The sequence below is a fragment of the Apium graveolens genome, chromosome 9 (assembly GCF_009905375.1).
Source record: "Apium graveolens cultivar Ventura chromosome 9, ASM990537v1, whole genome shotgun sequence".
Classification (NCBI taxonomy): Eukaryota; Viridiplantae; Streptophyta; class Magnoliopsida; order Apiales; family Apiaceae; genus Apium; species Apium graveolens.
This window is the reverse complement of record NC_133655.1, coordinates 4,699,510-4,725,519: the sequence shown is the minus strand read 5'-3', so window position 1 is coordinate 4,725,519 and position 26,010 is coordinate 4,699,510. Positions and strand designations below refer to the sequence as shown.

Genomic DNA, 26,010 nt, shown 5'->3' with positions numbered 1-26,010 from the left:
TTAATATTAAAAACAATCTGTGCATCACACGAGTTTGTTAGTATAATATAAAATTTAACATGTAGTTTTTTCCTTTTTAGTTGTTTTAACACAAGAAATTTAATTAGTTAGCAATATAACGCAGTAGATTTTCTTTGTACCCCTCTGTTTTCTTTTATATGACGTTTGATTTTTGTGCACACACTTCTAGGTGCTTTGATCATATGGTTCAAATAATAATTTTTAATTTTTTTTTGTAAATAAAAATATATAACTAAAACTTTAATTAAAAAAATAAATTTTAAAAAATTATTATTTTAACTATATGGTCCATGAACTTAGAAATGTGTGCATAAAATTTAAAAGATATATAAAAAAACAGAGGGAGTACTTATGTACCAATATGCAGAAAACAGAGTTTACAACATGCTATTGACATTAACAAGTTCTTTACTTCCACTCCTCTCCTCTCCTCTCCTCTCTCAGGTTTGTTCATTTTCAAGTAAATCGAGGGGCTTCCACTGGTTTTCTCCGGTGGAAAGCCCCAACCCCTTCATTCTCTTTTGTTCTTATTAATTTCCCTCCAATAAAGCCCAATTTTTTCGGTGTTTGTGTGTCTCTCCTTTTGGAGTGTGTATTTTGTCTCTCCTTTTGGAGTGTTTTGTTATGTTTTTGTTTAATTATGGTTGGGTTTATTTGGTGTTGAATCGGTTGAGAACGAGTTTATTGATATTTTTGGTGATCTGCAAAGCCTGCATCGAATCTGGAGCGATGTTGAGTATTGCAATAGCCCACCTTTCACAACCAAAGATTGTTCATCTTTCACAGGTTTAAACTTTCGGCATGTCTATAGCTGACATCCGGCATGTAGATAGTTGGGGTGTTTTCGGCATGTTTATAACTGGTGTCCGGCAAGTAGATAGTTGTGGTGTCGCTTCTCCAATCTCAGTTTATGTGATTGGTGTTTCTGAACATTGGGCTAAAAATTGTTTTTATGTGATATGGTCAATTGCGATGTTCTTATTTTCAGAGATGTTGGTATAATTTGGATCGCTTGGGATGTCTTTGATTTCGTTTTTAATTTCAAGAATTTTTAAATTCTATGTGTTAAACGATCAGGAAACAAATCATGTAATTGTTTTTAGTATGATATTTGTTTTACCACCTCGTTGTATCGACAGTTGGGGGTTTGTCCCAGCTGTATTATATTCAAGTTAATGAAAGTTTTCTGCATTTGTAAAAAAAAACAAGTTCTTTACCTCAATTTGGATGAAGATTACAAAGATTTCAGGTGAATAAGAAGTAAGCGATGTATCACTCTAACGGTAAGTCTGTTAGGTATAATTTTAGATAACTAAAAATATGCACGCTATATTTTCATCTATAATTATCCACGTCAGTTGTAACCCTAATTCTAACCCATTCTTAATTATGTTATTTAATTATAACATGGGCATATTACATTAAATTATATTTTCCAATATTTAACTTAAATATTTTATATAATGGTAAGTGTAAAAATATTATTTTATTGTTAACTAAATTTATAAAAATTCTAATATAAGATATATTTTAGTTGTATATTTTATTTAATATGTGAGTAGTGTTTGTTAATCTACTTATTTCATTTATTTTTAAAAATGTTATCATATTTTCAGTTAATCATAAAAATTATTTAGTTTTAGTTTTATAATGTTTAGTTTAAAATATTGATATAAATATAAAATTTTTATAAATTTTTATTAAATTTCTTTTTATTAAATATTATTATCTTATTTTCTCTAATATATATATAATTAATAAAAAAATGAGATATTGAATATAACTAATGATTATAACTAATATCAGTGGAGCATAATTTTGAAAAAAATTAGCTATATTTTGAATATAGCTAATTGACCACAAAGACAACCCATTAAATCCTTTTTACATTTTATGTGCCAATTCTCCCTTTTCTAAAAAATCCGGCTGTTTAAGAATTCGAAAAGTCAAATAGTTTGATATACCTAAATACGTACTCACGTAATTTATGTATATAATTTTTTTTTTAATGTGAATGTACGGGTATCATTATAATTATAGAATTTATTTAATAAATTACAACTATATCATTAAAAATACATTATAAACTCGGGTAAAGCATTTAAGTACGTACTTGGGTAAAGAAGCCCATTTGCCATTAGCCCATTAACATCTAAATTTTCATTTCCACATAAATATTTGTACTTGTCCGAAAGCGCCCACATTTCAGTAGTTGTTCGTGATGCTTCTCTCCTCTTTCGGCACATTTGCAATGTAAGTTTTATCGACTCCGTGTTTACTTACATTTTTTTTTTAATATTTATCTAACCAGCGTCTATATGTGCTGTCACAATACTTCTAATTCGTTTGTGTAAATATTTGTTATTAGTGTTAAATTGGTATACCTGATCGAAATTAAGTCACATATATAGGAATATGATAATTTTGAAAGAAAGTGGTTGTAATTCTTGAATGAAATATGTATTTGGTCTCGGGGTATTGTTGATTACGCACTCTTGGAGGATTGTGCAATACACATGTTTGGTTACAGTATTGTAAAGTAATATTATACTTGATACGTATTTGGATTTGGGGTATCTCATTTGGGGTATCTTATAGATAATCATATCAGTAATGCGTGCTCAAAAACTGCGTACTACCTTTCCGGTTCAACACATATATTTATATACATAAACATTTAAATGCTATCCAACACTTAAGAATTTTCCTCACTAAATCAGATTCGCCTTCTAATTATGTAATAAGGACAAAGATATGATGGCGTGTGGTTGTATAAAAAGGGTCGATATGTTTTATATTAGACTTCCTTCATTTCGTCCCAATAGATTGTTAACGTTCGGATTTGGTACGAAAATTATGACAAGTAAAGAAAAGGAAAAGAGAATATATATTGGGAAATATTAAGCAAAACAGTTTGAAAATATCAAGCTACACTCGCCTTTTTTTTCCTCTGGGCTTTGATTGTGAATGGCTTTGATTGTGAATGCTCGGGCAAATTTATCTTTTCAATCTTCTTTTGCTCTGAAAATAATAAAAAAGTAGTTCTTTATTTCCAAAAGAAAGTAGTTCTGGAAATAACATTTGGAAATAACATTTGCCTGAATACCAAAATCTACCAAAATCTGTAATATAACAAGTGAGTCATTCATTGCAAAAACAACGCAGTTTAGTCACAAATTTGAAAATTTGTATCAGTTTGTATTAATTTGTTGTTGAGAAGTTGAAAATTTGAATCAAATTAGTTGGTCCATAGTTTGACACAAATTTTCAAGTTGGTGGCTAAACTGAGCCAGTTTTACAACAGCGAGTGATTAATTTTGTATACATGGGTGTAGTAAGTGATGTGTCTGGTAATTAACACGAAGAAAAAGTTAGTAAGTTACCGGACCTTGCTAAATTTTCTGAAAATATGTTATTTTAGTAAATGTTAACAATTGGAACCTGATTGATTAAAATATTACTTTTTTCGTACAAAGGTAACAAAAATGATAATTTTGAAAGAGAGTGGTTGTAATTCTTGAATGGAATATGCAGTTGATGTTGGGGTATTGTTAATTATGCATTTGTTGTTGGAGCATTGTGTAATATGCATGTTTGGTTAGAGTATGGTTATAATTCTCGAATGGAATACGCATTTGATGTTGGGGTATTGTTAATTACATATTTGCTGTTGGAGTATTGAGCAATACGCATGTTTGGTTAGAGTATTGTTTAGTAATATTATACTACCTGATTTGCATTTGGATTTGGGGTATCTTAATAGATAACCAAATTAGTAATGTCTATCATTCAAAGACCCCGTTGTCAGATACATACTACCTTTCCAGTTCAACCACGATATCTCTGTGCTTCTCTTCAATGAGAATATACTATGAATATTCCAAGCTAGCTGATTACATAATTAGAAGGCAAATCTGATTTAGTGAGGAAATTCTAAAGTGTTGGATAGCATATAAATGTCGTAGATGTGTACATCTGTGAGGTTGAACTGGAAAGGTAGTATGTATCTGACAACGGGGTCTTTGAATGATAGACATTACTAATTTGGTTATCTATTAAGATACCCCAAATCCAAATGCATATCAGGTAGTATAATATTACTAAACAATACTCTAACCAAACATGCGTATTGCTCAATACTCCAACAGTGTGATTATATAAAAGGGGTCGAAAAAGAAAAGGAGATGGGCGTAGTGATATAAAATACGCATTTGACATTAGGGTAATCTAATGGGTAGAATTTTCCGAAGTGCTTGAAAATGGGTATTTTGGTTAATGTTCATTGAAAACTCGGTATTTATATCACTATTTCACAATCGGACGAGACATCATAAAAAGTAAAATGTTAACAAATGGATGAGACATCATTAGTAAATTATGACGCGTTTTCTTATTGCAGATGAGAATGGCTGAGTCTAGTACGAGAAAGGTCGGTCGTACTCATATTGAGGAAGATAGAATCAGTGTGCTGCCTCGGAATGTACACGAAACTATCCTTTGTTTCATGCCTATACGAGATGCAGTGAGAACAAGTATCTTGGCGAGGAATTGGAGGAATTGTTGGACTACTATTCCAAATCTTGTTTTTGATGAAGACATCTTAAGTGAAAAGTCACGTTATATTGGCAGATCGCGTGGTCTAGAACTAGCAGCTCTTAATTTTGTTAGTGTGATAAGTAATGTTCTCCTACTCCACAATGGCCCCATTCTCAGATTTTCTCTCTGTTTTCCTGGTTTTTGCGATGCCAAGATAATCCTTGATTGTTTTGGTCAGTGGATTCCGTTATTCTCAAGTAAGGGTATCAAGCAACTTTATCTAGAGGGCCTAAAAAATGTTTGGTTACCCTATACACCTGCATTTGGAGGATTGACTTTTCTGAAGGAAATCGTCTTAACAGATGTCTCTACTTCAGAACAAAACGTCTTCAATTGCCCTGTGCTTGAGAAGTTGATCTTGTTCTGTTGCGAAGGACTCTTACCTATCAACTTCCGTGCTCCTAATCTCAAATACTTACGTCAGATGTATACCAAAATGCCTTCAGATTATTCCTTAGCTGGGTTAGAAAACATTATAGAATTTTCTTGCATGGTGGCCTGTGATAGGGAAATGCCGTCAGAAACATCCAATGTGGTTAAGGTTTTCGGTTGTTTAAATAAAATTGAGAAAATCACCATATCAACTTATTTCATTGCGGTAATGTTCAAATTCTCCTTACACCATCTACTGTAACTTTAGATTTCTTATCAACATCTAATTGTTTTTCTGCTCTTTGTTTGCTACTTGTTTCAAAGTACTTGGCTGCAGGAGGTTCTCCAAATAAATTTCCTCATCCACTGCATTACCTCAAGACTCTGACTTTCACTGATATACATTTAACTCGTGTGTCTGAGGTTTCTTGTTTGCTTTGTATGATTCGGAGTGCTCCCAACTTGAGCAAGCTACATATCTTGGTGAGTGCAATCCGCTTGAACTTATAATGTGTCACCAAAGTTATTGTTTGACAATTGCAAAACATATATTAATCATAACTCATTAGGTGGATTGGCTTCGAAAGGATGCTGGTGAAGGGAATCTCAACAATTATTGGGTAAACGTTTCTGAAGATTGTACCATAGATCAGCTTGAAATTGTGACCATCTGTAATCTCAAAGGTCAAAGAACAGAGTTGGACCTAATCAAGTATTTACTTGCCCGTTCTCCGCTATTGAAAACGATGTACATCAACTATAGTACTAGCGTCTTAAAAAAGGATGCAGCAGCAGCAATGACAAAAGAGATGTTACAATACTCCAAAACTTCATCAGGGACTCAGATCATACACTTGAAACAAATACCTTTTGAGTTATATTATTGACGTTTAGGTTGATGTTTCTTTCAGTGTATCTTTCAATGTGCAAAACAGTTAAGTTGGCTCTGTGGTTAGCTGCGGTCATCCTACCCATCAAGAACCTGCGCTAAGCAAGATAAGTGTATGCCCTTTTTTCTTTTCTGTTTCAAATCCCCCCCCGGGACTAGAACAATACTAAAACTTGTAGGGGGAAGAACAAATTGCTCTGGTTTTTTTATTGATTTTGCAAATTGCATCATCTTGTACGTGCTTAAATTTAGAACAGATATCTATAGAAGTTGCCTACACTAGTTACACATCTGAATTAATATTCTGCTTACACACAAAAAAACCATAAACACCCGCAGTAATGATATTAGGTTGTTCCAAATGATGCACCAACTCATTTACGTGCACTGGAGTAGCTTTGGAAAATAAGTGCAAGTTAGAGATGTTGAAGACGTTGATCTTGTCATATGTTGCGTTTCTTGGACAGACTATACTGTCACACACTAATGGTGTTGCTACAGACAATATTCCGGAGTGTAAGAAGTTGTTCAAAGCATCATGAACCAGAGATTTTATCACCCTTTTTAGTGGTTTCATGATTTCAATTCAGTGAGGCAGTGACTAGTAGTAATCCGAACTCCAACATTGGTGACATACCAAATAGAAATTTATCGGTGGTCTTTATAGCTTAACTGGAAAGAGAAATTTATCCACCACTCATCAATTGTCAACTATTTCAAGGATACACTGTCGTACGACAAGTGTTCCAACTATTTCAGACCACCACCATGACCGTACCAAATAGGACAGTGCAGACGCGATCAGAGAGATTTATCGGTGCTGATCCCTTAAATGCAGGCCTTGCTGGTTTACAATATATAGAGCCCCATCCATTGCAGTTCATTTGAAAACCAGTGAGAATATCCTCTGTCAATATATAGGGTATTTTTGATAATTTTCTTTTGTTTATTATGTGTACGCTACATTTGTTTTGCGTAACATTTTTAAAAAGAGTTTAATCAATCAATCAACCATACCTGGGAAATATTGTATATGACAATGTCTTGGAAAGGGTATTGTGACGCCCCTGACCTCGGGATGTCCTTAAAAACCCGATCCGGGAACGCCAAATAAACTAACCAACTCAATAAATGCTTACAAAATCTAAAACTTATTCAATAACATAAAGTTTGTACAAAACTCTCGAATTTATCATAAAAGGTACGATACGTCATAAGATCCTAACATAGTACAACCATACGTTTACTGCAACATTTTTCGTCACGATACTAGACGCCTCTTGACTCTCACTAAAACCTTAGTTTATCACACTCTTCTCCCTTCCCGAACTTCTTACTCCAAAATTTCTTCCTGTAAATGTTAGTCACATAAAAGAGTGAGCTTATAAAGCTCAGTAAGCATATATCATATTAATTCAACCGAGGTTTATCCGAGAAAAGCAAAGTTCTTCAAATCATCAAATACGTAGGATAATCAGAGTTTCATCACAATCCTCAAGTGTTCATCAAAATAGTTCTCACAAGATTAAAACAGAGTATTCAAGCACGATAGGTTCATCAATTCATCAAGTTCTACATGTGGGGATCCCGGTCTGCTAAATAATTGGTTTAGCTTACTTCCGAAAAGGAAGCATCATCATCAGTTCATCAAGTATCAGTGCAAGAATACTCGTTTTTCATCAGTGAATCATCAGTCAAATCAAATCATTCATCATTTAAAGATCAAAACATCAACAGTGAAATAGTACAGTATATACTTACCGTGCACCGCTTAACTTATTCTCTATGAATCCCGAACTTCGAATTGATTTTACTATCGATCTTTCGTCCCCTTGAATATACAGTGATATGGTTGATCAAACTTGATTCTACTTGTTACGAGCTTCGATTCGACTACTTGCACGCTAAAATCGGAGTTCGATAACGTCTTCGAATCCTCGTTTGATTATGAATAACACTATGAATATACGTATTTTCTCTGGGTAATTATTGTTAGTGTTTGTACCCTAGAGACAACACTATGATGTTTTAGTTTAAGACATGTGGATTATTAATATTTATGTTCAATCGATTATTCTTTCTATGATTTATTAATTCTTAATTTACTGCGATTTAAATGTTAGATTAATAAATGTCCTTGGAATATGATATGAATTCTATACCTCTAAGTACGTGACTTAAAATGAAATTATGAGAATAGTATCAATATTTCTAAATGTCCCTAGTCAAGTATTATTATTAAGGGACAATAATAATGCATTAAGACTGGTGTGTTTGTTGACTAATGATCACATCTCATTGATCATATGTATAGTGATACTAAAGTCAAAAACACAGGCAAATGTATATGTACATGGTGCTGAACAGACCTAATGTGAGATTCTACATGTATGTTGTGTCATAAATAATTCTCACTGTGATAATGATGTAATGGTCCTTAGACTTGTAATCATTATATTTTTATACGGGAATTAATGTACTTTGATTACATTAAAAGTTATCTTTGACCGGGTAATGATAAAAGTGTATTTCGGGTATATTTTGAATCATATGAGAAATATGAATGGTTTAGAAAGGATTTAACCCTCCAAATTTTAGGAGTGATATTATTGACCTCTTGTGTGAGCTAGACTATCAAATACGTGGCCACACTCAAATGTTGATTTGGTATGATAATCTACTCATTGATCAAGAAAACCTGGATTAAACATTGATGAGGATGATACATTACATGCCTCTAGTTTAATTTATATTTTGGTTAAAGAGATTATATTACATTATACATTATTCACGAAAGGTTAAGTCGATCCCCGATTGAATTATTATTACTTGGGTAGTAATGATATATTACTAGATGCCGCTCATTGTTTACGATTTTACATTAGATTTAAAATTCGTTGTCAACGTAATAATAACCTATAGGGTCACATACAAAGAATGCTTGAAGGATTATTTAATTTAAATTGGATTTAAATTATATTAAAGTAATTTGAATTATTTATAATATTAATTAAGTATGACTTAATTAATTAGATAAATAATGATATTCGAATTTACTAATATTAATTATGAAATTCAGTTGTTAAATAATTAAGTGTGACTTAATTATTATACAAATAGGAATTTTGAATTAATAATAACTCCTAATTAGTTAAGAATTATAATTCGTTTTTCTACTCACTATATAATATCTTTTGTGGCTGATTTTAAAATATGAAAGACTTTTACTAAAACTCTAGCCACCAAGAGAAGATGGAGAGAGTAAGAAGAAAGGAGTTTGTGCTAGTACACATCCAATCCTTGAGTTCAAGCATTCGTGTGGATACCGATAGAGCGTAGATTGCGAGAGCGGGATGCGTTGTGATTGAACAATCTTTAGATCTCCATTACTCAACCAATTTGTAAAGTTTCTTAAGGTAAACAATCTGCTTTACGAATTAAATATCTTTTTTTTGCATGGAGCCTGCGTTGGATTTTGAAAATTCTGATTTTTCACGTGTTTAATTACTGTTTCCGTTGCGTTATGTGCTCGAAACCCTTCAATTATAAGATTTTTCTATTTATTTTTCTTTTTTTTTGAAAAAGGTACTATAAGGGCTATTTATGGTTACGGAAAAATAAGATAGGATTGCACGTACTACGAACAGATAAGATAGGATTGCACGTACTACAAAGAGATAAGATAGGATTGCACGTACTACGAAAAAATAATATAGGATTTTAATCAAAATATCTCGTATATCAAAAATATCTGGTTTATCGGTTTGCCGAAACGAAAAAAATATCGTAAAATTTGTACAGGGAACCGTATGGGTAAAACCGTGCTCCGGATTGAAAAAGTTAAAACACGGAAAATGCTCGAAATAATCAAATTAAGATAGAAATGAGTTTTCCCGAAACTTCTGGGTGGTGAAAACGTAAAAAAATGAAGTTGGACGATTCCCGATTATTCAAAATAATCAATATCTAATTTGAAAAATAAGTAATTAAATCTATAAATCATTTATAAAATCATATACTGACATATAAATTGCTAGAAAAATATGAAAATTATCTATACTTTATTTTAGATATAAGAAATTAAAATTCGTAAATTTTATCGCATGTAAACATCGAACACAGATGTCAAGTAACACATAATTAAAATATTTATTCTATTCATTTTATCTAATATTTATTTTTTAAGTCGGGGGTGTTACCTGTATGCTGTACGCAACCTTACCCTAATTTTAAATAATGAAGAGACTATTTTCTCAAAAGACCCCCAACTTGTGTGTGCACAGATATGTGTGTTTTAGGTATAAAGTGATATACAGTGTACGTAAAAGTAAGCGGGACAATACATTGTCCCATGTTTTTTTTACATGGGACTTACCTAGACCGTAAGAATCATATTTCTCCTTAATTCTTAATGTCTCCGAGCCAAAAACTCTTATTGTCACATCCAAGATTAAGCCGTAACCTTTTATCTTGATTACAATTAACACCGGTCACATTAATTAAGGATTCACTCAACCCCTTGTACTATTTGGAATCAGCAACTGAATCGAGATATTATTAAAAATATAGTACTATGTGTAATTGTTAATCGAATAATTCGATAAAATCGTAAAAATACCGACTAATGCGGTTCAGGATAAAATCTAATAGTTGAATAATATAGATCAAGATGTCAAAACACAAGAACAGTACGCAGAGAGAATCAGCTGACTACTTTCGATGACTAAAAATATAAGGAAAAAAGAAATTAAAAATAGAGTTTGATTATGTCTAGTCACTTGAAAGCCTTATTAATGTGATTGCACACTCGTAACTCAAAAAATAAAGAAGAAAAGAAAAAATGTAACTTAAATAGGCTCTTCGTAACTCCTCCCAGTAAAAGCCTCACTTGCTTATTTATTTTTAAGAGGGACAACTAACTCTTAACTTATATTTTACATTAAATTAATCTATCCACTTTGTTTTTCTTCCGTCTTTTGTACTTTTATAACTTCAATGTACTTCTAAATATAAAATAATATTATAAGAAGTGAATTTAAAGATTAATATTGAAGATGAAACTACATTATCTTGTTGGAAACTAATTTTTTATATTATTTTTAAAGAGGGAGTCAATGGTAGATGGATATACTCTTAGATGTGGGGGACTGGGTACACACAAATTGGGTACACAAAAATTAGTCGAGAGTGGATTTTTGCTTTAGTTTATTGGGCCGTTGACAATGGGTCTAAAAAGCCCAGCAGCCTTTATAGCCCATTAACCATCTAAATTTTCATTTCCACATAAATATTTGTATTTGTCCGAAAGCGCCCACATTTCAGCAATTGTTCATGAGGCCTCTCCCCTCTTTCACCACATTTGCAACGTAAGTTTTAATATATACTCCGTGTTTACTTACAATTTTATATTATTATTACTATTTATCTAAACAGCGTCTACATGTGCTATCACGATGCTTCTAATTCGTTTGTGTAAATATTTGTTATTAGTGTAAAATTGGTAAACCCGATCGAAATTAAGTCACAAATAATGGACGATCATATTGTTGTCCGATATGTTTTGTATTAGACTCCTTTCGTTTTGTCCTAATAGATTGTTAACGATAATTTTGAAAGAGAGTGGTTGTAATTTCTTGAATGGAATATGTATTTGATGTCGGAATATTATTGATTACGCACTGTTGGAGTATTGTGCAATACGCGTGTTTGGTTAGAGTATTATGAAGTAATATTGTACTTGATACGCATTTGAATTTGGGGTATCTTATAGATAACCATATCAATAATGTGTGCTCAGAAACTGCGTACTACCTTTCCGGTTCAACACATATATTTATATACATAAACATTTATATGCTATCCAACACTTAAGAATTTTCCTCTCTAAATCAGATTTGCCTTCCAATTATGTAACTTAAAATGCGTGTCGGAAACTTTCTAAAAAATGTAAACAATCGAAAGGGACAGATGGAGTAGTTCTTTATTTCAAAAAAAAGTAAAGTAGTTCTTTATTTCAAAAAAAAAAGCAGTTCTGGAAATAACATTTGTCTGAATACCAAAATCTGTAATATAACAAGTGAGCCATTCATTGCAAAAACAACGTAGTTTAGTCACAAATTTGAAAATTTGTATTAGTTTGTTATTGAGAAGTTGAAAATTTATATCAAATTAGTTGGTCCATAGTTTGACACAAATTTTCAAGTTGGTGGCTAAACTGAGTCAGTTTTACAACAGCGAGTGATTAATTTTGTATACAGGGGTGTAATGACTGACGTGTCTGATAATTAACACGAAGAAAAAGTGGGTTAAAGGAAGAAAAGTTAGTAAGTTACTGGACCTTACTAAATTTGCTATGAAAATAATGTTATTTTAGTAAATGTTAACAATTGGAACCGGATTGATTAAAATATTACTTTTTTCGTACAAAGGTAACAAAAATAATAATTTTGAAAGAGAGTGGTTGTAATTCTTGAATGAAATATGCATTTGATGTTAGGGTATTGTTAATTACGCATTTGTTGTTGGAGTATTGTGTAATACGCATGTTTGGTTAGAGTATGGTTATAATTCTCAAATGGAATACGCATTTGATGTTGGAGTATTTTTAATTACGCATTTGCTGTTGGAGTATTGAGCAATATGCATGTTTGGTTAGAGTATTGTTTAGTAATATTATATTACTTGATATGCATTTGGATTTGGGGTATCTTAATAGATAACCAAATTAGTAATGTTATCATTCAAAGACCCCGTTGTCAGATGCGTACTACCTTTACAGTTCAACCTCACAGATGTACACATGTACGACATTTATATGCTATCCAACACTTCAGAATTTCCTCACTAAATCAGATTCGCCTTCTAATTATGTAATCAGCTAGCTTGGAATATTCATAGAAGAGAAGCACAGAGATATCATGGCGTGTGTTTATGTTAAAGGGGTCAAAAAAGAAAAGGAGATTGGCGTAGTGTTATAAAGTACGCATTTGATATTAGGGTAATCGAATGGGTAGAATTTTCCTAAGTGCTTGAAAATGGGTGTTTTGGTTAATGTTCATTGAAAACTCGGTATTTATATCATTATTTCACAATCGGATGAGACATCATAAAAAGAAAAATGTTAACAAATGGATGAGACATCATTAGTAAATTATGATGTGTTTTCTTATTGCAGATGAGAATGGCTGAGTCTAGTACGAGAAAGGTCGGTCGTACTCATATTGAGGAAGATAGAATCAGTGTGCTGCCTCGGAATGTACAAGAAACTATCCTTTGTTTTATGCCTATACGAGATGCAGTAAGAACCAGTATCTTGGCGAGGAATTGGAGGAATTGTTGGACTACTATTCCAAATCTTGTTTTTGATGAAGACATCTTAAGTGAAAAGTCACGTTATATTGGCAGATCGCGTGGTCTAGAACTAGCAGCTCTTAATTTTGTTAGTGTGATAAGTAATGTTCTCCTACTCCACAATGGCCCCATTCTCAGATTTTCTCTCTGTTTTCCTGGTTTTTGCGATGCCAAGATAATCCTTGATTGTTTTGGTCAGTGGATTCCGTTATTCTCAAGTAAGGGTATCAAGCAACTTTATCTAGAGGGCCTAAAAAATGTTTGGTTCCCCTCTACACCTGCATTTGGAGGATTGACTTTTCTGAAGGAAATCGTCTTAACAGATGTCTCTACTTCAGAACAAAACGTCTTCAATTGCCCTGTGCTTGAGAAGTTGATCTTGTTCTGTTGCGAAGGACTCTTACCTATCAACTTCCGTGCTCCTAATCTCAAATACCTACGTCAGATGTATACCAAAATGCCTTCAGAATATTCCTTAGCTGGGTTAAAAAACATTATAGAATTTTCTTGCATGGTGGCCTGTGATAGGGAAATGCCGTCAGAAACATCCAATGTGGTTAAGGTTTTCGGTTGTTTAAATAAAATTGAGAAAATCACCATATCAACTTATTTCATTGCGGTAATGTTCAAATTCTCCTTACACCATCTACTGTAACTTTAGATTTCTTATCAACATCTAATTGTTTTTCTGCTCTTTGTTTGCGACTTGTTTCAAAGTACTTGGCTGCAGGAGGTTCTCCAAATAAATTTCCTCATCCACTGCATTACCTCAAGACTCTGACTTTCACTGATATACATTTAACTCGTGTGTCTGAGGTTTCTTGTTTGCTTTGTATGATTCGGAGTGCTCCCAACTTGAGCAAGCTACATATCTTGGTGAGTGCAATCCGCTTGAACTTATAATGTGTCACCAAAGTTATTGTTTGACAATTGCAAAACATATATTAACCATAACTCATTAGGTGGATTGGCTTCGAAAGGATGCTGGTGAAGGGAATCTCAACAATTATTTGGTAAACGTTTCTGAAGATTGTACCATAGATCAGCTTGAAATTGTGACCATCTGTAATCTCAAAGGTCAAAGAACAGAGTTGGACCTAATCAAGTATTTACTTGCCCGTTCTCCGCTATTGAAAACGATGTACATCAACTATAGTACTAGCGTCTTAAAAAAGGATGCAGCAGCAGCAATGACAAAAGAGATGTTACAATACTCCAAAACTTCATCAGGGGCTCAGATCATACACTTGAAACAAATACCTTTTGAGTTATATTACTGACGTTTAGGTTGATGTTTCTTTCAGTGTATCTTTCAATGTGCAAAACAGTTCAGTTGGCTCTGTGGTTAGCTGCGGTCATCCTACCCTCCTAAGAACCTGCACTAAGCAAGATAAGTGTATGCCCTTTTTTCGTTTCTATTTCAAATTGCCCCCCCAGGGACTAGAACAATACTAAAACCTGTAGGGGGAAGAACATATGTATCTTTATAAGGTCTTATTTGGATCACATAGAAGACAAAGTTCTATGTGCTGTAGACTGTAGTTCATTTCTGAGCTCATTTCTGGATGAAGTAAGGTTGATTGGTGAAACTAGTGATCATATTTATTACCTGTTTCAGTTAAATTGCTCTGGTTTTTATAATTGATTATGGAAATTGCATCATCTTGTACGTGCTTAAATTTGGTGTACATGCATTAGCTGTTCCATCAAATGCCTGGGGCTTATTGTTAAGAGTTTAATCAAGTGCAATTCCATTTTGGACTGGCTCTATACATATCACTCTATAGCATTACAATGAAAAGTTTATGGGAGATAATGTAGTCTTATAAGAAATGTGCCTACACTAGTTACACATCTGAATTAATATTCTGCTTACACTAAAAAAACCATAAACACCCGCAGTAATGAAATCAGGTTGTTCCAAATGATGCACCAACTCATTTACGTGCAAGTTAGAGATGTTGAAGACGTTGATCTTGTCATATGTTGCGTTTCTTGGACAGACTATAATGTCACACACTAATGGTGTTGCTACAGACAATATTCCGGAGTGTAAGAAGTTGTTGAAACCATCATGAACCAGAGATAAATGCCAGGAGTGGAATTGAACCAACTATTTCAGACCACCACCATAACCGTACCAAATAGGACAGTGCCTGCTGAAGAAGATTTCTATTGAACCAAGGGCCTATCGAAGGACCTGGTGCAGAGGCGATCAGAGAGATTTATCGGTGCTGACCTCTTAAATGCAGGCCTCGCTGGTTTACAATATATAGAACGCCATCCATTGCAGTGTATTTGAAAACCAGTGAAAATATCCTCTGTCACTGATCCATAAATCCATCCAGCCTGAAGAAGAAATAAATAAGGGCTTAATAAAATGCACTTCACCCACAACCTTAGTGTTCAAAACATAAACCTTAGTGTATTTCTGAACTAGTTCTTTCGTGAAAGTTTTCTGTTAAAAATTGAACTAGTTCTGTTCACAAAAAATGTATCTTTAATTTTAAAAGAATCTTTTGTTACACATATGACCTCTACATTAGTGGACATTCCGAATGCTTCATTAGCTCAATCAGGGGAGGATCTAGTAAGAGACACAGAGGGGCACGTGTCCCCATAAAAGAAAATTTTACGTTTTTTCTATCATTATTTTTTTTGAAAATATATGAAAGTTACCCCACGATAATTAAAAGATATAAGGGTGCATTCACAAAGTATAGACTGTGACCCTTCGAAATTTAATTCTTGAATCCGCCCCGGAGCTCAATAAGCATTCCACTATATTGTATCAAAGTTCAAAGTAACTGGAAAGAGAATTTGCAAGGGAGATTCTGAATTCTGGCAATGAAGAACTTAGCAGTTTTTTGTTTTGTTAGTGAAGTTTCTTTCTTGTGAATTTTGAACGAACAATAACACAAAAGCTAAAGCTCGTTATTAGCATTAAACCGCATAATTAGTTAACAATTTCTTTTTAATATATTCAAAAAATAATTAACACATGTTCATATGTTCTTAGTTTTGTATATAAGGGAAGTGAAGTTTCATTGAAAATTATAAAATAAGAGGTTACATTAGAATTTCCTTTTTCATACATTTGTATTGTACGTGAAGATGGACAACTATTATAAGATAATTTTAAAAATTAGTAACAAAAGTCATCTTTGATCGCGTAACATTGTGCTAACAAGTTGTACCGATTAATCAAATATAAATAAAAACGCTTCAACTTTTTTCCACAAACAAAAAAAAGTTATATTTTGATTGGTTGTATGGTTGTCATGTCGACAAGTCGATGGAGGTTCAGTTATGACTAGTCGACAAATTAATCATACTTAATTAAATAATATATATCTTCTATTTGTGATTTATTAAGGTAAAATTTTAACACACCCAGATTCATATCTATGTTAATCACAAAATAGATATATAAATTTGTTTATGTTAACAATTTTATAACTTTGTAATGCTTGAAAATGACAAATTGTTAATTGGTTGCGCTTTGATTCACTCGATTGCATATCTTAAAATTTTTTTAGTTTTCTTTCTAATATTTCAAGCAATTTTTTGAAAAAGGAGCTCTAGGCTATTTTTACACTGGGTCTCGAAATCCTCAATATCGGCCTTGATTACATATACATTCAGTTTTAAACAATTTTAATATACATAAAAACACACATATAAACTAAAATTAACATGTTGAATATTGCTGATATTGAGCGGGTTTTTATTTTAAATTTTGATATAATTTTGCCCTTGTCAATCGACTTGTCAACGACTAGTTGATAAGTCGATCGACTAGTCAGTAATTCGCAAGTCGTTTTTAGTTGATTTTTTAAACCGACTCGTCGACTTTTTATCGAGTAGTCAAGCGCTATGACAACAATAATTTTTCACAAAATTGATTTTTATAATATTTTGTAAAAAAAGTGTAAAATCGCAAAAAGAATATTAAAAAAGGTATTTTTGACAATATTCTTTTGTTTATTATGTATACGCTACATTTGTTTTGTGTAACTTTTTAAAAAAATAAGTCAATCAATCAATCAACCGTACTCGGTTAATACCGTACAGGACAGTGTCTTGGAAAGGGTATTGTGACATCCCTGACCTCAGGATGTCCTCATAAACCCGACCCGGGAATACCAAATAAACTAACCAACTCAATAAATTCTTACAAAATCTAAAACTTATTTAATAACATAAAGTTCATACAACACTCTCGAATTTATCATAAAAGGTACGATACGTCATAAGATCCTAATATAGTACAACCATACGTCTACTGTAACATTTTTCATCACGATGCTAGACGCCTCTTGACCCTCACTAAAACCTTAGTTTATCACACTCTTCTCCCTTCCCGAACTTCCTACTCCAAAACTTCTTCTTGTAAATTTTAGTCACATAAAAGAGTGAGCTTATAAAGCTCAGTAAGCATATATCGTATTAATTCAACTGAGGTTTATCCGAGAAAATCAGAGTTCTTCAAATCATCAAATACATAGGATAATCAGTTTCATCACAATCATCAAAGAGTTCATCAAAATAGTTCTCACAAGATTAAAACAGAGTATTCAAGCACGATTGGTTCATCAATTCATCAAGTTCTACTGGTGGGGATCCCGACCTGTTAAACAATTGGTTTAGCTTACTTCCGAAAAGGAAGCATCATCATCAGTTCATCAAGTATCAGTGCAAGAATACTCGTTTTTCATCAGTGAATTATCAGTCAAATCAAATCAATTATCATTTAAAGATCAAAACATCAACAGTGAAATAGTACAATATATACTTACCGTGCACCGCTTAACTTATCCTCTACGAATCCCGAAATTCGAATGAATTTTACTATCGATCTTTTGTCCACTTGAATCTACAGTGATATAGTTGATAAATCTTGATTCTACTTGTTACGAGGTTCGATTCGACTACTTGCACGCTAACATCGGAGTTCGATAACGCCTCGAATCCTCGTTTGATTATGAAGAACACTATGAATATACTTATTTTCTCTGGGTAATTATAAGATTTTTCTGTTTGTTTTTCTTTTTTCTGAACAAGGTACTGTAAGGGCTATTTATAGTTTACGGAAAGATAAGATAGGATTGCACGTACTACAAAAAGATAAGATAGGATTGCATGTACTACGAAAAGATAAGGGAGGATTGCACGTACTACGAACAGATAAGATAGGATTTTAATCAAAATATTTCGTATATCAAAAATATATGGTTTATCGGTTTACCGAAACGAAAATAATATCTTAAAATTTATACCAGGAACCGTATGGGTAAAACCGTACTCCGGACTGAAAAAGTCAAAACACGGAAAATGCTCGAAATAATCGAATTAAGATATAAATGAGTTTTTCCAAAACTTCTGGGTGGTGAAAACGTAAAAAAATATTCAAATTGGACGATTCCCGATTATTCAAAATTGTTAGGAATATATGTGCATTAGTTTGATGATATGTTTAACAAAACACTTAAGTAGAAGTTTAGTGTTTGCAGCCTCAACGGATAAGACCACTTTGGCTATCCGTTGATGGTGCAGCTTTACTTAGAAATAAGTCTAGTGTTGTAGCACATTTCAGTCTCTGTATTTAAGATATAATTCTTAGAAGTTGAGAGAAAATATAAGTCATGTTGACTACTAGAAAATATGCAAATAGGAAGGCCAATTGTAAATATTTCATGCCTTGTAATTTTGTATAAATGAAGTGGTATCAACGGATGTCTTAAAGACCTTCAACGGATGAGAAACAAAGCTTCAACGGATGTCTCTAAAGCTTCAACGGATAGAGCTTCAACTGCTAACACATCAACGGATAAAGCCATCAACGGATAAAGGCTTCAACGGATGTTCTGTTAAATAGCAGTTGATAAGTGATAGTTGTAACAACAGACAGAGGCACATGGGTTGACAGAGATAACTGAAATGTGGAAGCCTAATTTCAGGAATATCAGAAAAAGCAGCCGTTCTACTCTAGTACAAAGAGGCAATAGTCAACAAAGTACTTGAGTGATATGGAGAAGAAACAAGTGGAGAACTTATTTTATTATTGTATTTTTATCTTTGTCTTCACTTGTACACTTGGTGATATATAAACCAAGTAGCAGCTAGTAATTAGATAAGAATTTTTCCAGTGCTGTTTAGAAAAATCTTGAGAGAAAAATCATCTAGTTTGTACTAGGACACAGCTGTGATCAACATCTTGAATCACAGATTTTCTGAAATACCATCTCTGGTGGAACAACAAATCCACCAGAAAAGTTTTTAAGGTCTGTTGTGTTCTTTACATTAGTGCTTGAATATATATCTGTCTGTATTAGCTTAAAGCAATTCACACACTTGTTTATCTTGAACACAAAACCTTTAAAACTGCTCAAAACTTGAAAAAGTTTTGAGATTTACATTCAACCCCCCCTTCTGTAAATCTCATTGTTAGTCCACTAGGAATAACAATTGGTATCAGAGCAAGCTCTTGACACACAAAGAGTTTAAAGATCTTGGAAACTAACAAAGATGAGTAAGAAGGATATTGGAGTAAAAATCCCAGTTCTTGACAAAGACAGTTATCACTATTGGAAGGTGAAAATGCACCTTCATCTACTCTCCCAAGATGAAGGTTATGTAAACTGCATTGAGAATGGTCCTCACATTCCCCACAAAGTAGCCACAGTTGCTACGGCCACAATTGCTGTTGGTCAATCCATTCCAAAACCTAGAGCAGAATGGACAATGGAAGACACAGAAGAAGTCCACAAGGATAAGAAGGCTATGAACATTTTGTTTAATGGTCTTGACAAGGATATGTTTGATAATGTGATAAATTGCACAACTGCCAAAGAGGTTTGGGACACAGTTCAGCTACTGTGTGAAGGTACAGAACAAGTAAAAGAAAACAAAATGCAGCTTCTCATTCAACAGTATGAGTATTTTCATTTTGAAGAAAATGAATCTTTAAATAACACATTCAATAGATTCCAAAAGCTGTTGAAGGGACTGAAGCTGTATGGTAGAGTGTACCAGGTGAAGGATTCAAATCTTAAATTTTTAAGATCCTTGCCAAAGGAATGGAAACCCATGACTGTCTCCTTGAGAAACTCTCAAGATTATAAGGACTTCACTCTTGAAAGATTATATGGAATCTTGAAGACTTATGAACTAGAGCTGGAACAGGATGAGGTATTGGAGAAGGGAAGAAAGAAAGGAGGTTCAGTTGCCTTGGTAGCTGAAAATGAGAAAGAATGCAGACAAGAAACTGTGAGATCTACATCAAACTCCAAAGATGGCACAAGCAAATCAGAATCAAGCAAGGGTAAGGAGCAAGTTGCTGAGAATGAAGACAACTCCAGCCAAGATGACTCTGATGGTATTGATGAGCATCTTGTATTTCTGTCCAGGAGATTTGCAAAGATGAAATTTAGGAAAAACACTAGAGCCACTAAACCTCATAAGAACATGGTGGACAAATCCAAGTTCAAGTGTTTCAATTGTGGTATAAGTGGACACTTTGCAAGTGAGTGCAGAAAGCCAACTTCCGAAAAGAAGAAATTTGACCAAGTAGATTACAAAAAGAAATATTTTGATCTGCTCAAGCAAAAGGAGAGGGCTTTCATTACTCAAGAAAAAGACTGGGCAGCTGATGGAGAAGAAGAGGATGAAGATGTGGAATATGTCAACTTGGCTCTCATGGCTGATTCTGAGGAAAATGAAGTTAGTTCATCAAGCAACCAGGTAATCACTACTGATTAACACAGCTTACTAAAGAAGAGTGCAATGATGCTTTTAATGACATGTCTACTGAATTTTATCATTTGCGTGTGTCTCTTAAATCTCTTGCTAAAGAAAATAGTAGGATTAAAGAGAACAATCTGTTTTTAAGTAATAGAAATGCTGTGTTAGAAGATAAGTTGATTGACCTAGAGAAAACTAAGCTACATTGTATATCTGTTGAAAATGAACTAGCTGAATCTGTTAAGAAAGTAGAAATACTTTCCAATCAATTAGAGAGAGAGCAAGAGGTGATTAAAGCCTGGAAGACATCTAGGGATGTTAGTGCTCAAATTTCCAAGGTCCAAGGAATTGAATCATTCTGTGAGACTGTCTGGGATAAAAACAAAAAGAAACTGGAATTAATTGATGGGCTGTCAACGGATGTGGAATCAACGGATGATGAAAGTTATCCGTTGAAGGAAGAAAAGGAGCATCCGTTGAAGGTTCCTCAATTAAAACAGGCAGATGTTTCTAATAGTGAAAATCTAAAGAAACTCAACAAAAAATTTGGTTCAACTTCCAAGAACTTTGTCAAAGGAGAAGCAAGCACATCCAAAGATTTCAGTAAGGTGAATATAGGGCACATGACCTTAGAATAGTTAAAGAATAGGCTCAAAGTGGTTGAGGATAAAAAGGAAACTAAAAGGAAATCTAATAGAAATGGGAAGGTAGGGGTTAACAAACATAACAATTACACACCTGATAAGTATGCTCCTAGAAAAAGCTGTGTGCATTGTAGTAGTGTTAATCATCTATCTGCTAATTGCAAATCTATTAAGAAAACTCCCATACCTGTACCCTCTTCCATGCCTAATATGTCTACATCACCTCTGCATGCTATGCCTGTTATGTCTCAACAGAATCCTTATGCACATTTTGCAAACATGCCATATTTTAACAATCCTTATCTTGCTGCATTTAGTATGCCTCAAATGCCATACAATATGCCAATGTGGAATAACATGCTTGCACAATCCATGCCTTATCAAATTCCAAATGTGCTAAATGATTCTGTGACTAACCCTACACCTCAACCAACTACATCTAAGATCAAGGTTGACTCAAAGTTACCTAAGTCTAAAGATGCAGGAGGAATGAAGTCTAGGAGAAAGGCTAACAGGAATGGACCCAAGGAAACTTGGGTACCAAAATCAACTTGATTGATTTTATGGTGTGCAGGGAAAAAGAAGAAATCTATGGTACTTGGACAGTGGCTGTTCAAGACACATGACATGAGATTTCTCCCTGCTCACTGAGTTTAAGGAGAGAGCTGGCCCTAGCATAACCTTTGGAGATGACAGCAAAGGGTTTACTATGGGATATGGCTTGATTTCAACAAGGAATGTCATCATTGATGAAGTTGCATTAGTTGATGGTCTCAAGCACAACTTACTGAGTATCAGTCAACTATGTGATAGAGGGAATATAATTTCCTTCAATTCAGAAGCCTGTGTTGTCACCAGCAAGAAAGACAACAAAGTGGTTCTAACTGGAGTTAGAAAAGGGAATGTGTACTTAGCTGACTTCAACTCTACAGATGCAGAATCTATTACTTGTCTCTTCAGCAAAGCAAGTTCAGTTGAGAGTTGGCTATGGCACAAGAAGCTATCCCATTTGAATTTCAAGACAATGAATGATCTAGTCAAAAAGGACTTAGTTAGAGGAATTCCTCTAGTTGAATTCTCAAGGGATGGTTTGTGTGATGCTTGTCAGAAAGGCAAACAAAGGAAAGCATCATTCAAAAAGAAGCTTGAAACAACAATTGATGAACCATTACAGCCGCTGCATATGGATTTGTTTGGACCAGTCAATGTATTGTCAATTGCAAGAAAAAGATATTGCTTAGTGATTGTAGATGATTTCTCAAAGTTTTCATGGGTCTATTTTCTTGGATCAAAGGATGAAGCAAGTGAAATCATTATCAATCACATCAGGTAAGTCAATAATCATCCTGACTTGAAGGTTAGGAATATCAGGAGTGACAATGGAACTGAGTTCAAGAATTTGTCAATAAGGCTGTTCTGTGAAGAAAATGGAATCATGCATGAGTTCTCAGCTCCAAGAACACCTCAGCAAAATGGGGTAGTTGAAAGAAAGAACAGATCTTTGATTGAGGCTGCCAGAACAATGCTTGAAGAATCAAAGTTACCAACATATTTCTGGGCTGAAGCTGTTAATTGTGCCTGCTACACTCAGAATATTTCTTTGATCAATCAAGCTAAAGGCATGACTCCTTATCAGTTGTTCAAGAGAAGAAAACCAACTCTAAACTTTCTTCATGTCTTTGGATGTAAATGCTTTATACTGAGGAATCAATCTGACCATAAAGGGAAGTTTGATGCAAAGGCTGATGAAGGGATATTTGTTGGTTACTCAGCTGGAAAATCTTATAGGGTCTACAATCTAAGAACCAACATTGTTATGGAATCTGTGCATGTTGTGTTTGATGATAAAAAGATTGATGGACTAACAGATGAGGGACACAATGAGAGACTCAAATTTGACAACATTGAGATATATTGTGATGATAGTGAAGAGGAGATTGATGGAGATGACACTTCAAAAGGGATTCAAAATATGCCCTTGGATAATGCATAAAATTCTGCACCCGTTGATAGAGGCAATGCAGTATCCGTTGAAAGACATAGTGCATCATCCGTTGAAGTACAAAATGAAGCATCCGTTGATCATAGTTCATCAACGGATAATCGATTTACATCATCAGTTGATAGAACTCCAAATTCCCTGCAAAGAACCAACAACTCAGGGGGAGTTTCAACTAATCAACACTCTGTCTCACATCATGACAATACTGAGGCCACCTCATCTAGAGCACATCTTCCACCTCAAAGGAAATGGACCAAGAATTATTCTTTGAACTGATCATTGGTGATGCATCATCTAAAGTGCAAACAAGAAAAGCTACTCAAGATGAATGTCTGTATAGTAGTTTTCTATCTCAGGAGGAACCTAAGAAAGTGGAAGAAGCTTTATTGGATCCAGATTGGATATTAGCTATGCAGGAAGAGCTGAACCAATTTGAGAGAAACAAAGTTTGGAAGCTGGTACCCAAACCAAAGAACAAGAGTCCTATTGACACAAAATGGGTATTCAGAAATAAGATGGATGGAAATGGTATTGTCATAAGGAATAAAGCCAGATTGGTTGCTAAAGGCTATTCTCAACAAGAGGGAATAGATTTTAATGAAACATATGCTCCTGTTGCAAGACTTGAAGCCATCAGAATTTTTCTAGCCTATGCAGCCCATGCCAATTTCAAAGTCTATCAAATGGATGTCAAGAGTGCATTTCTAAATGGGAAATTGGAGGAAGAAGTCTATGTAAGTCAACCTCCGGGGTTTGAAGATCCAAATTTTCTAGACTATGTGTATTATATGTTGAAAGCACTCTATGGACTGAAGCAAGCACCTAGAGCCTGGTATGAAACCCTATCAAAATTCCTTTTGGAGAATCACTTCACTAGAGGTACTGTTGATAAAACTCTCTTCTTTAGGAATGTTAATGGCTCTAGTATACTTGTTCAAATTTATGTAGATGACATAATATTTGGTTCTAAAGATAATAAACTTTGCAAAAATTTTGCTAAGCTAATGCAAAGTAATTATGAAATGAGCCTGATGGGAGAACTAACCTATTTTCTTGGTTTACAAGTTAAACAAGTTAGTGATGGAATTTTCATTAGTCAAACTAAATATATTCATGATCTTTTAAAGAAGTTTGACTTAATGGAATGTTCATCTGCAAAAACTCCCATGGCCACTGTCACCAAACTTGAATTAAATAAGACTGAAAGGTCTGTGGACATTACAAGTTATAGAGGCATGGTTGGTTCACTTTTATATTTAACTGCTAGCAGACCAGATATAATGTTTGCTACATGTCTGTGTGCTAGATTTCAAGCTGATCCTAGGGAGTCTCACTTAATTGCTATCAAGAGGATTTTCAGATATCTCAAGGGTACACCAAATTTAGGTATTTGGTATCCTAGAGAATCTGGCTTTGATCTAATTGGTTATTCAGATGCAGACTATGCAGGTTGCAAAATAGACAGGAAAAGTACAACAGGCTCCTGCCAATTCCTGGGAAACAAGCTTGTATCATGATTTAGCAAAAAGCAAAATTCAGTCTCTACTTCTACAGCTGAGGCTGAATACATTGCTGCTGGAAGTTGATGCTCTCAAGTGTTATGGATGAGGAATCAACTCCTTGATTATGGACTTCATGTTGACAAAATTCCTATCTTTTGTGACAACACAAGTGCCATAGCCATAATAGAGAATTCTGTGCAGCACTCAAGGAAAACGATGTACATCAACTATAGTACTAGCGTCTTAAAAAAGGATGCAGCAGCAGCAATGACAAAAGAGATGTTACAATACTCCAAAACTTCATCAGGGGCTCAGATCATACACTTGAAACAAATACCTTTTGAGTTATATTACTGACGTTTAGGTTGATGTTTCTTTCAGTGTATCTTTCAATGTGCAAAACAGTTCAGTTGGCTCTGTGGTTAGCTGCGGTCATCCTACCCTCCTAAGAACCTGCACTAAGCAAGATAAGTGTATGCCCTTTTTTCGTTTCTATTTCAAATTGCCCCCCCAGGGACTAGAACAATACTAAAACCTGTAGGGGGAAGAACATATGTATCTTTATAAGGTCTTATTTGGATCACATAGAAGACAAAGTTCTATGTGCTGTAGACTGTAGTTCATTTCTGAGCTCATTTCTGGATGAAGTAAGGTTGATTGGTGAAACTAGTGATCATATTTATTACCTGTTTCAGTTAAATTGCTCTGGTTTTTATAATTGATTATGGAAATTGCATCATCTTGTACGTGCTTAAATTTGGTGTACATGCATTAGCTGTTCCATCAAATGCCTGGGGCTTATTGTTAAGAGTTTAATCAAGTGCAATTCCATTTTGGACTGGCTCTATACATATCACTCTATAGCATTACAATGAAAAGTTTATGGGAGAT

The 26,010-nt window shown here is 33.9% G+C and overlaps 2 protein-coding genes across 3 annotated transcripts; both read left to right on the top strand.

Moving 5' to 3' along the window:
- The first annotated feature begins 2,171 nt into the window (after positions 1-2,171).
- Positions 2,172-6,108, top strand: LOC141683076 (F-box/FBD/LRR-repeat protein At1g13570-like). 2 transcript variants are annotated; one of them, XM_074487776.1, is made up of 5 exons: positions 2,172-2,274; positions 4,421-5,215; positions 5,314-5,472; positions 5,559-5,632; positions 5,748-6,108. In XM_074487776.1, exons 2-5 carry the CDS (start codon positions 4,421-4,423, stop codon positions 5,764-5,766), a joined length of 1,047 nt encoding a protein of 348 aa, XP_074343877.1. In that variant the 5' UTR covers positions 2,172-2,274; the 3' UTR covers positions 5,767-6,108. The 2 variants fall into 2 exon arrangements, with proteins under 2 accessions (XP_074343877.1, XP_074343876.1); XM_074487775.1 differs by having other exon boundaries at positions 5,559-6,108.
- A 5,103-nt stretch (positions 6,109-11,211) lies between these two features.
- LOC141683077 (F-box/FBD/LRR-repeat protein At1g13570-like) lies at positions 11,212-14,657 on the top strand. The gene is made up of 4 exons (XM_074487777.1): positions 11,212-11,244; positions 13,053-13,847; positions 13,946-14,104; positions 14,191-14,657. Exons 2-4 carry the CDS (start codon positions 13,053-13,055, stop codon positions 14,506-14,508), a joined length of 1,272 nt encoding a protein of 423 aa, XP_074343878.1. The 5' UTR covers positions 11,212-11,244; the 3' UTR covers positions 14,509-14,657.
- The last annotated feature ends 11,353 nt before the right edge of the window (positions 14,658-26,010 follow it).

What these genes read in the sequence shown, in the direction of transcription:
- LOC141683076 (XM_074487775.1), top strand. Translation starts at nt 4,421, where the DNA reads ATGAGAATGGCTGAGTCTAGTACGAGAAAGGTCGGTCGTACTCATATT. An exon ending in TATCAACTTATTTCATTGCG is followed by an intron (nt 5,216 to 5,313) that starts GTAATGTTCAAA and finishes CTTGTTTCAAAG; the next exon opens with TACTTGGCTGCAGGAGGTTC. An exon ending in TGAGCAAGCTACATATCTTG is followed by an intron (nt 5,473 to 5,558) that starts GTGAGTGCAATC and finishes ATAACTCATTAG; the next exon opens with GTGGATTGGCTTCGAAAGGA.
- LOC141683077 (XM_074487777.1), top strand. Translation starts at nt 13,053, where the DNA reads ATGAGAATGGCTGAGTCTAGTACGAGAAAGGTCGGTCGTACTCATATT. An exon ending in TATCAACTTATTTCATTGCG is followed by an intron (nt 13,848 to 13,945) that starts GTAATGTTCAAA and finishes CTTGTTTCAAAG; the next exon opens with TACTTGGCTGCAGGAGGTTC. An exon ending in TGAGCAAGCTACATATCTTG is followed by an intron (nt 14,105 to 14,190) that starts GTGAGTGCAATC and finishes ATAACTCATTAG; the next exon opens with GTGGATTGGCTTCGAAAGGA.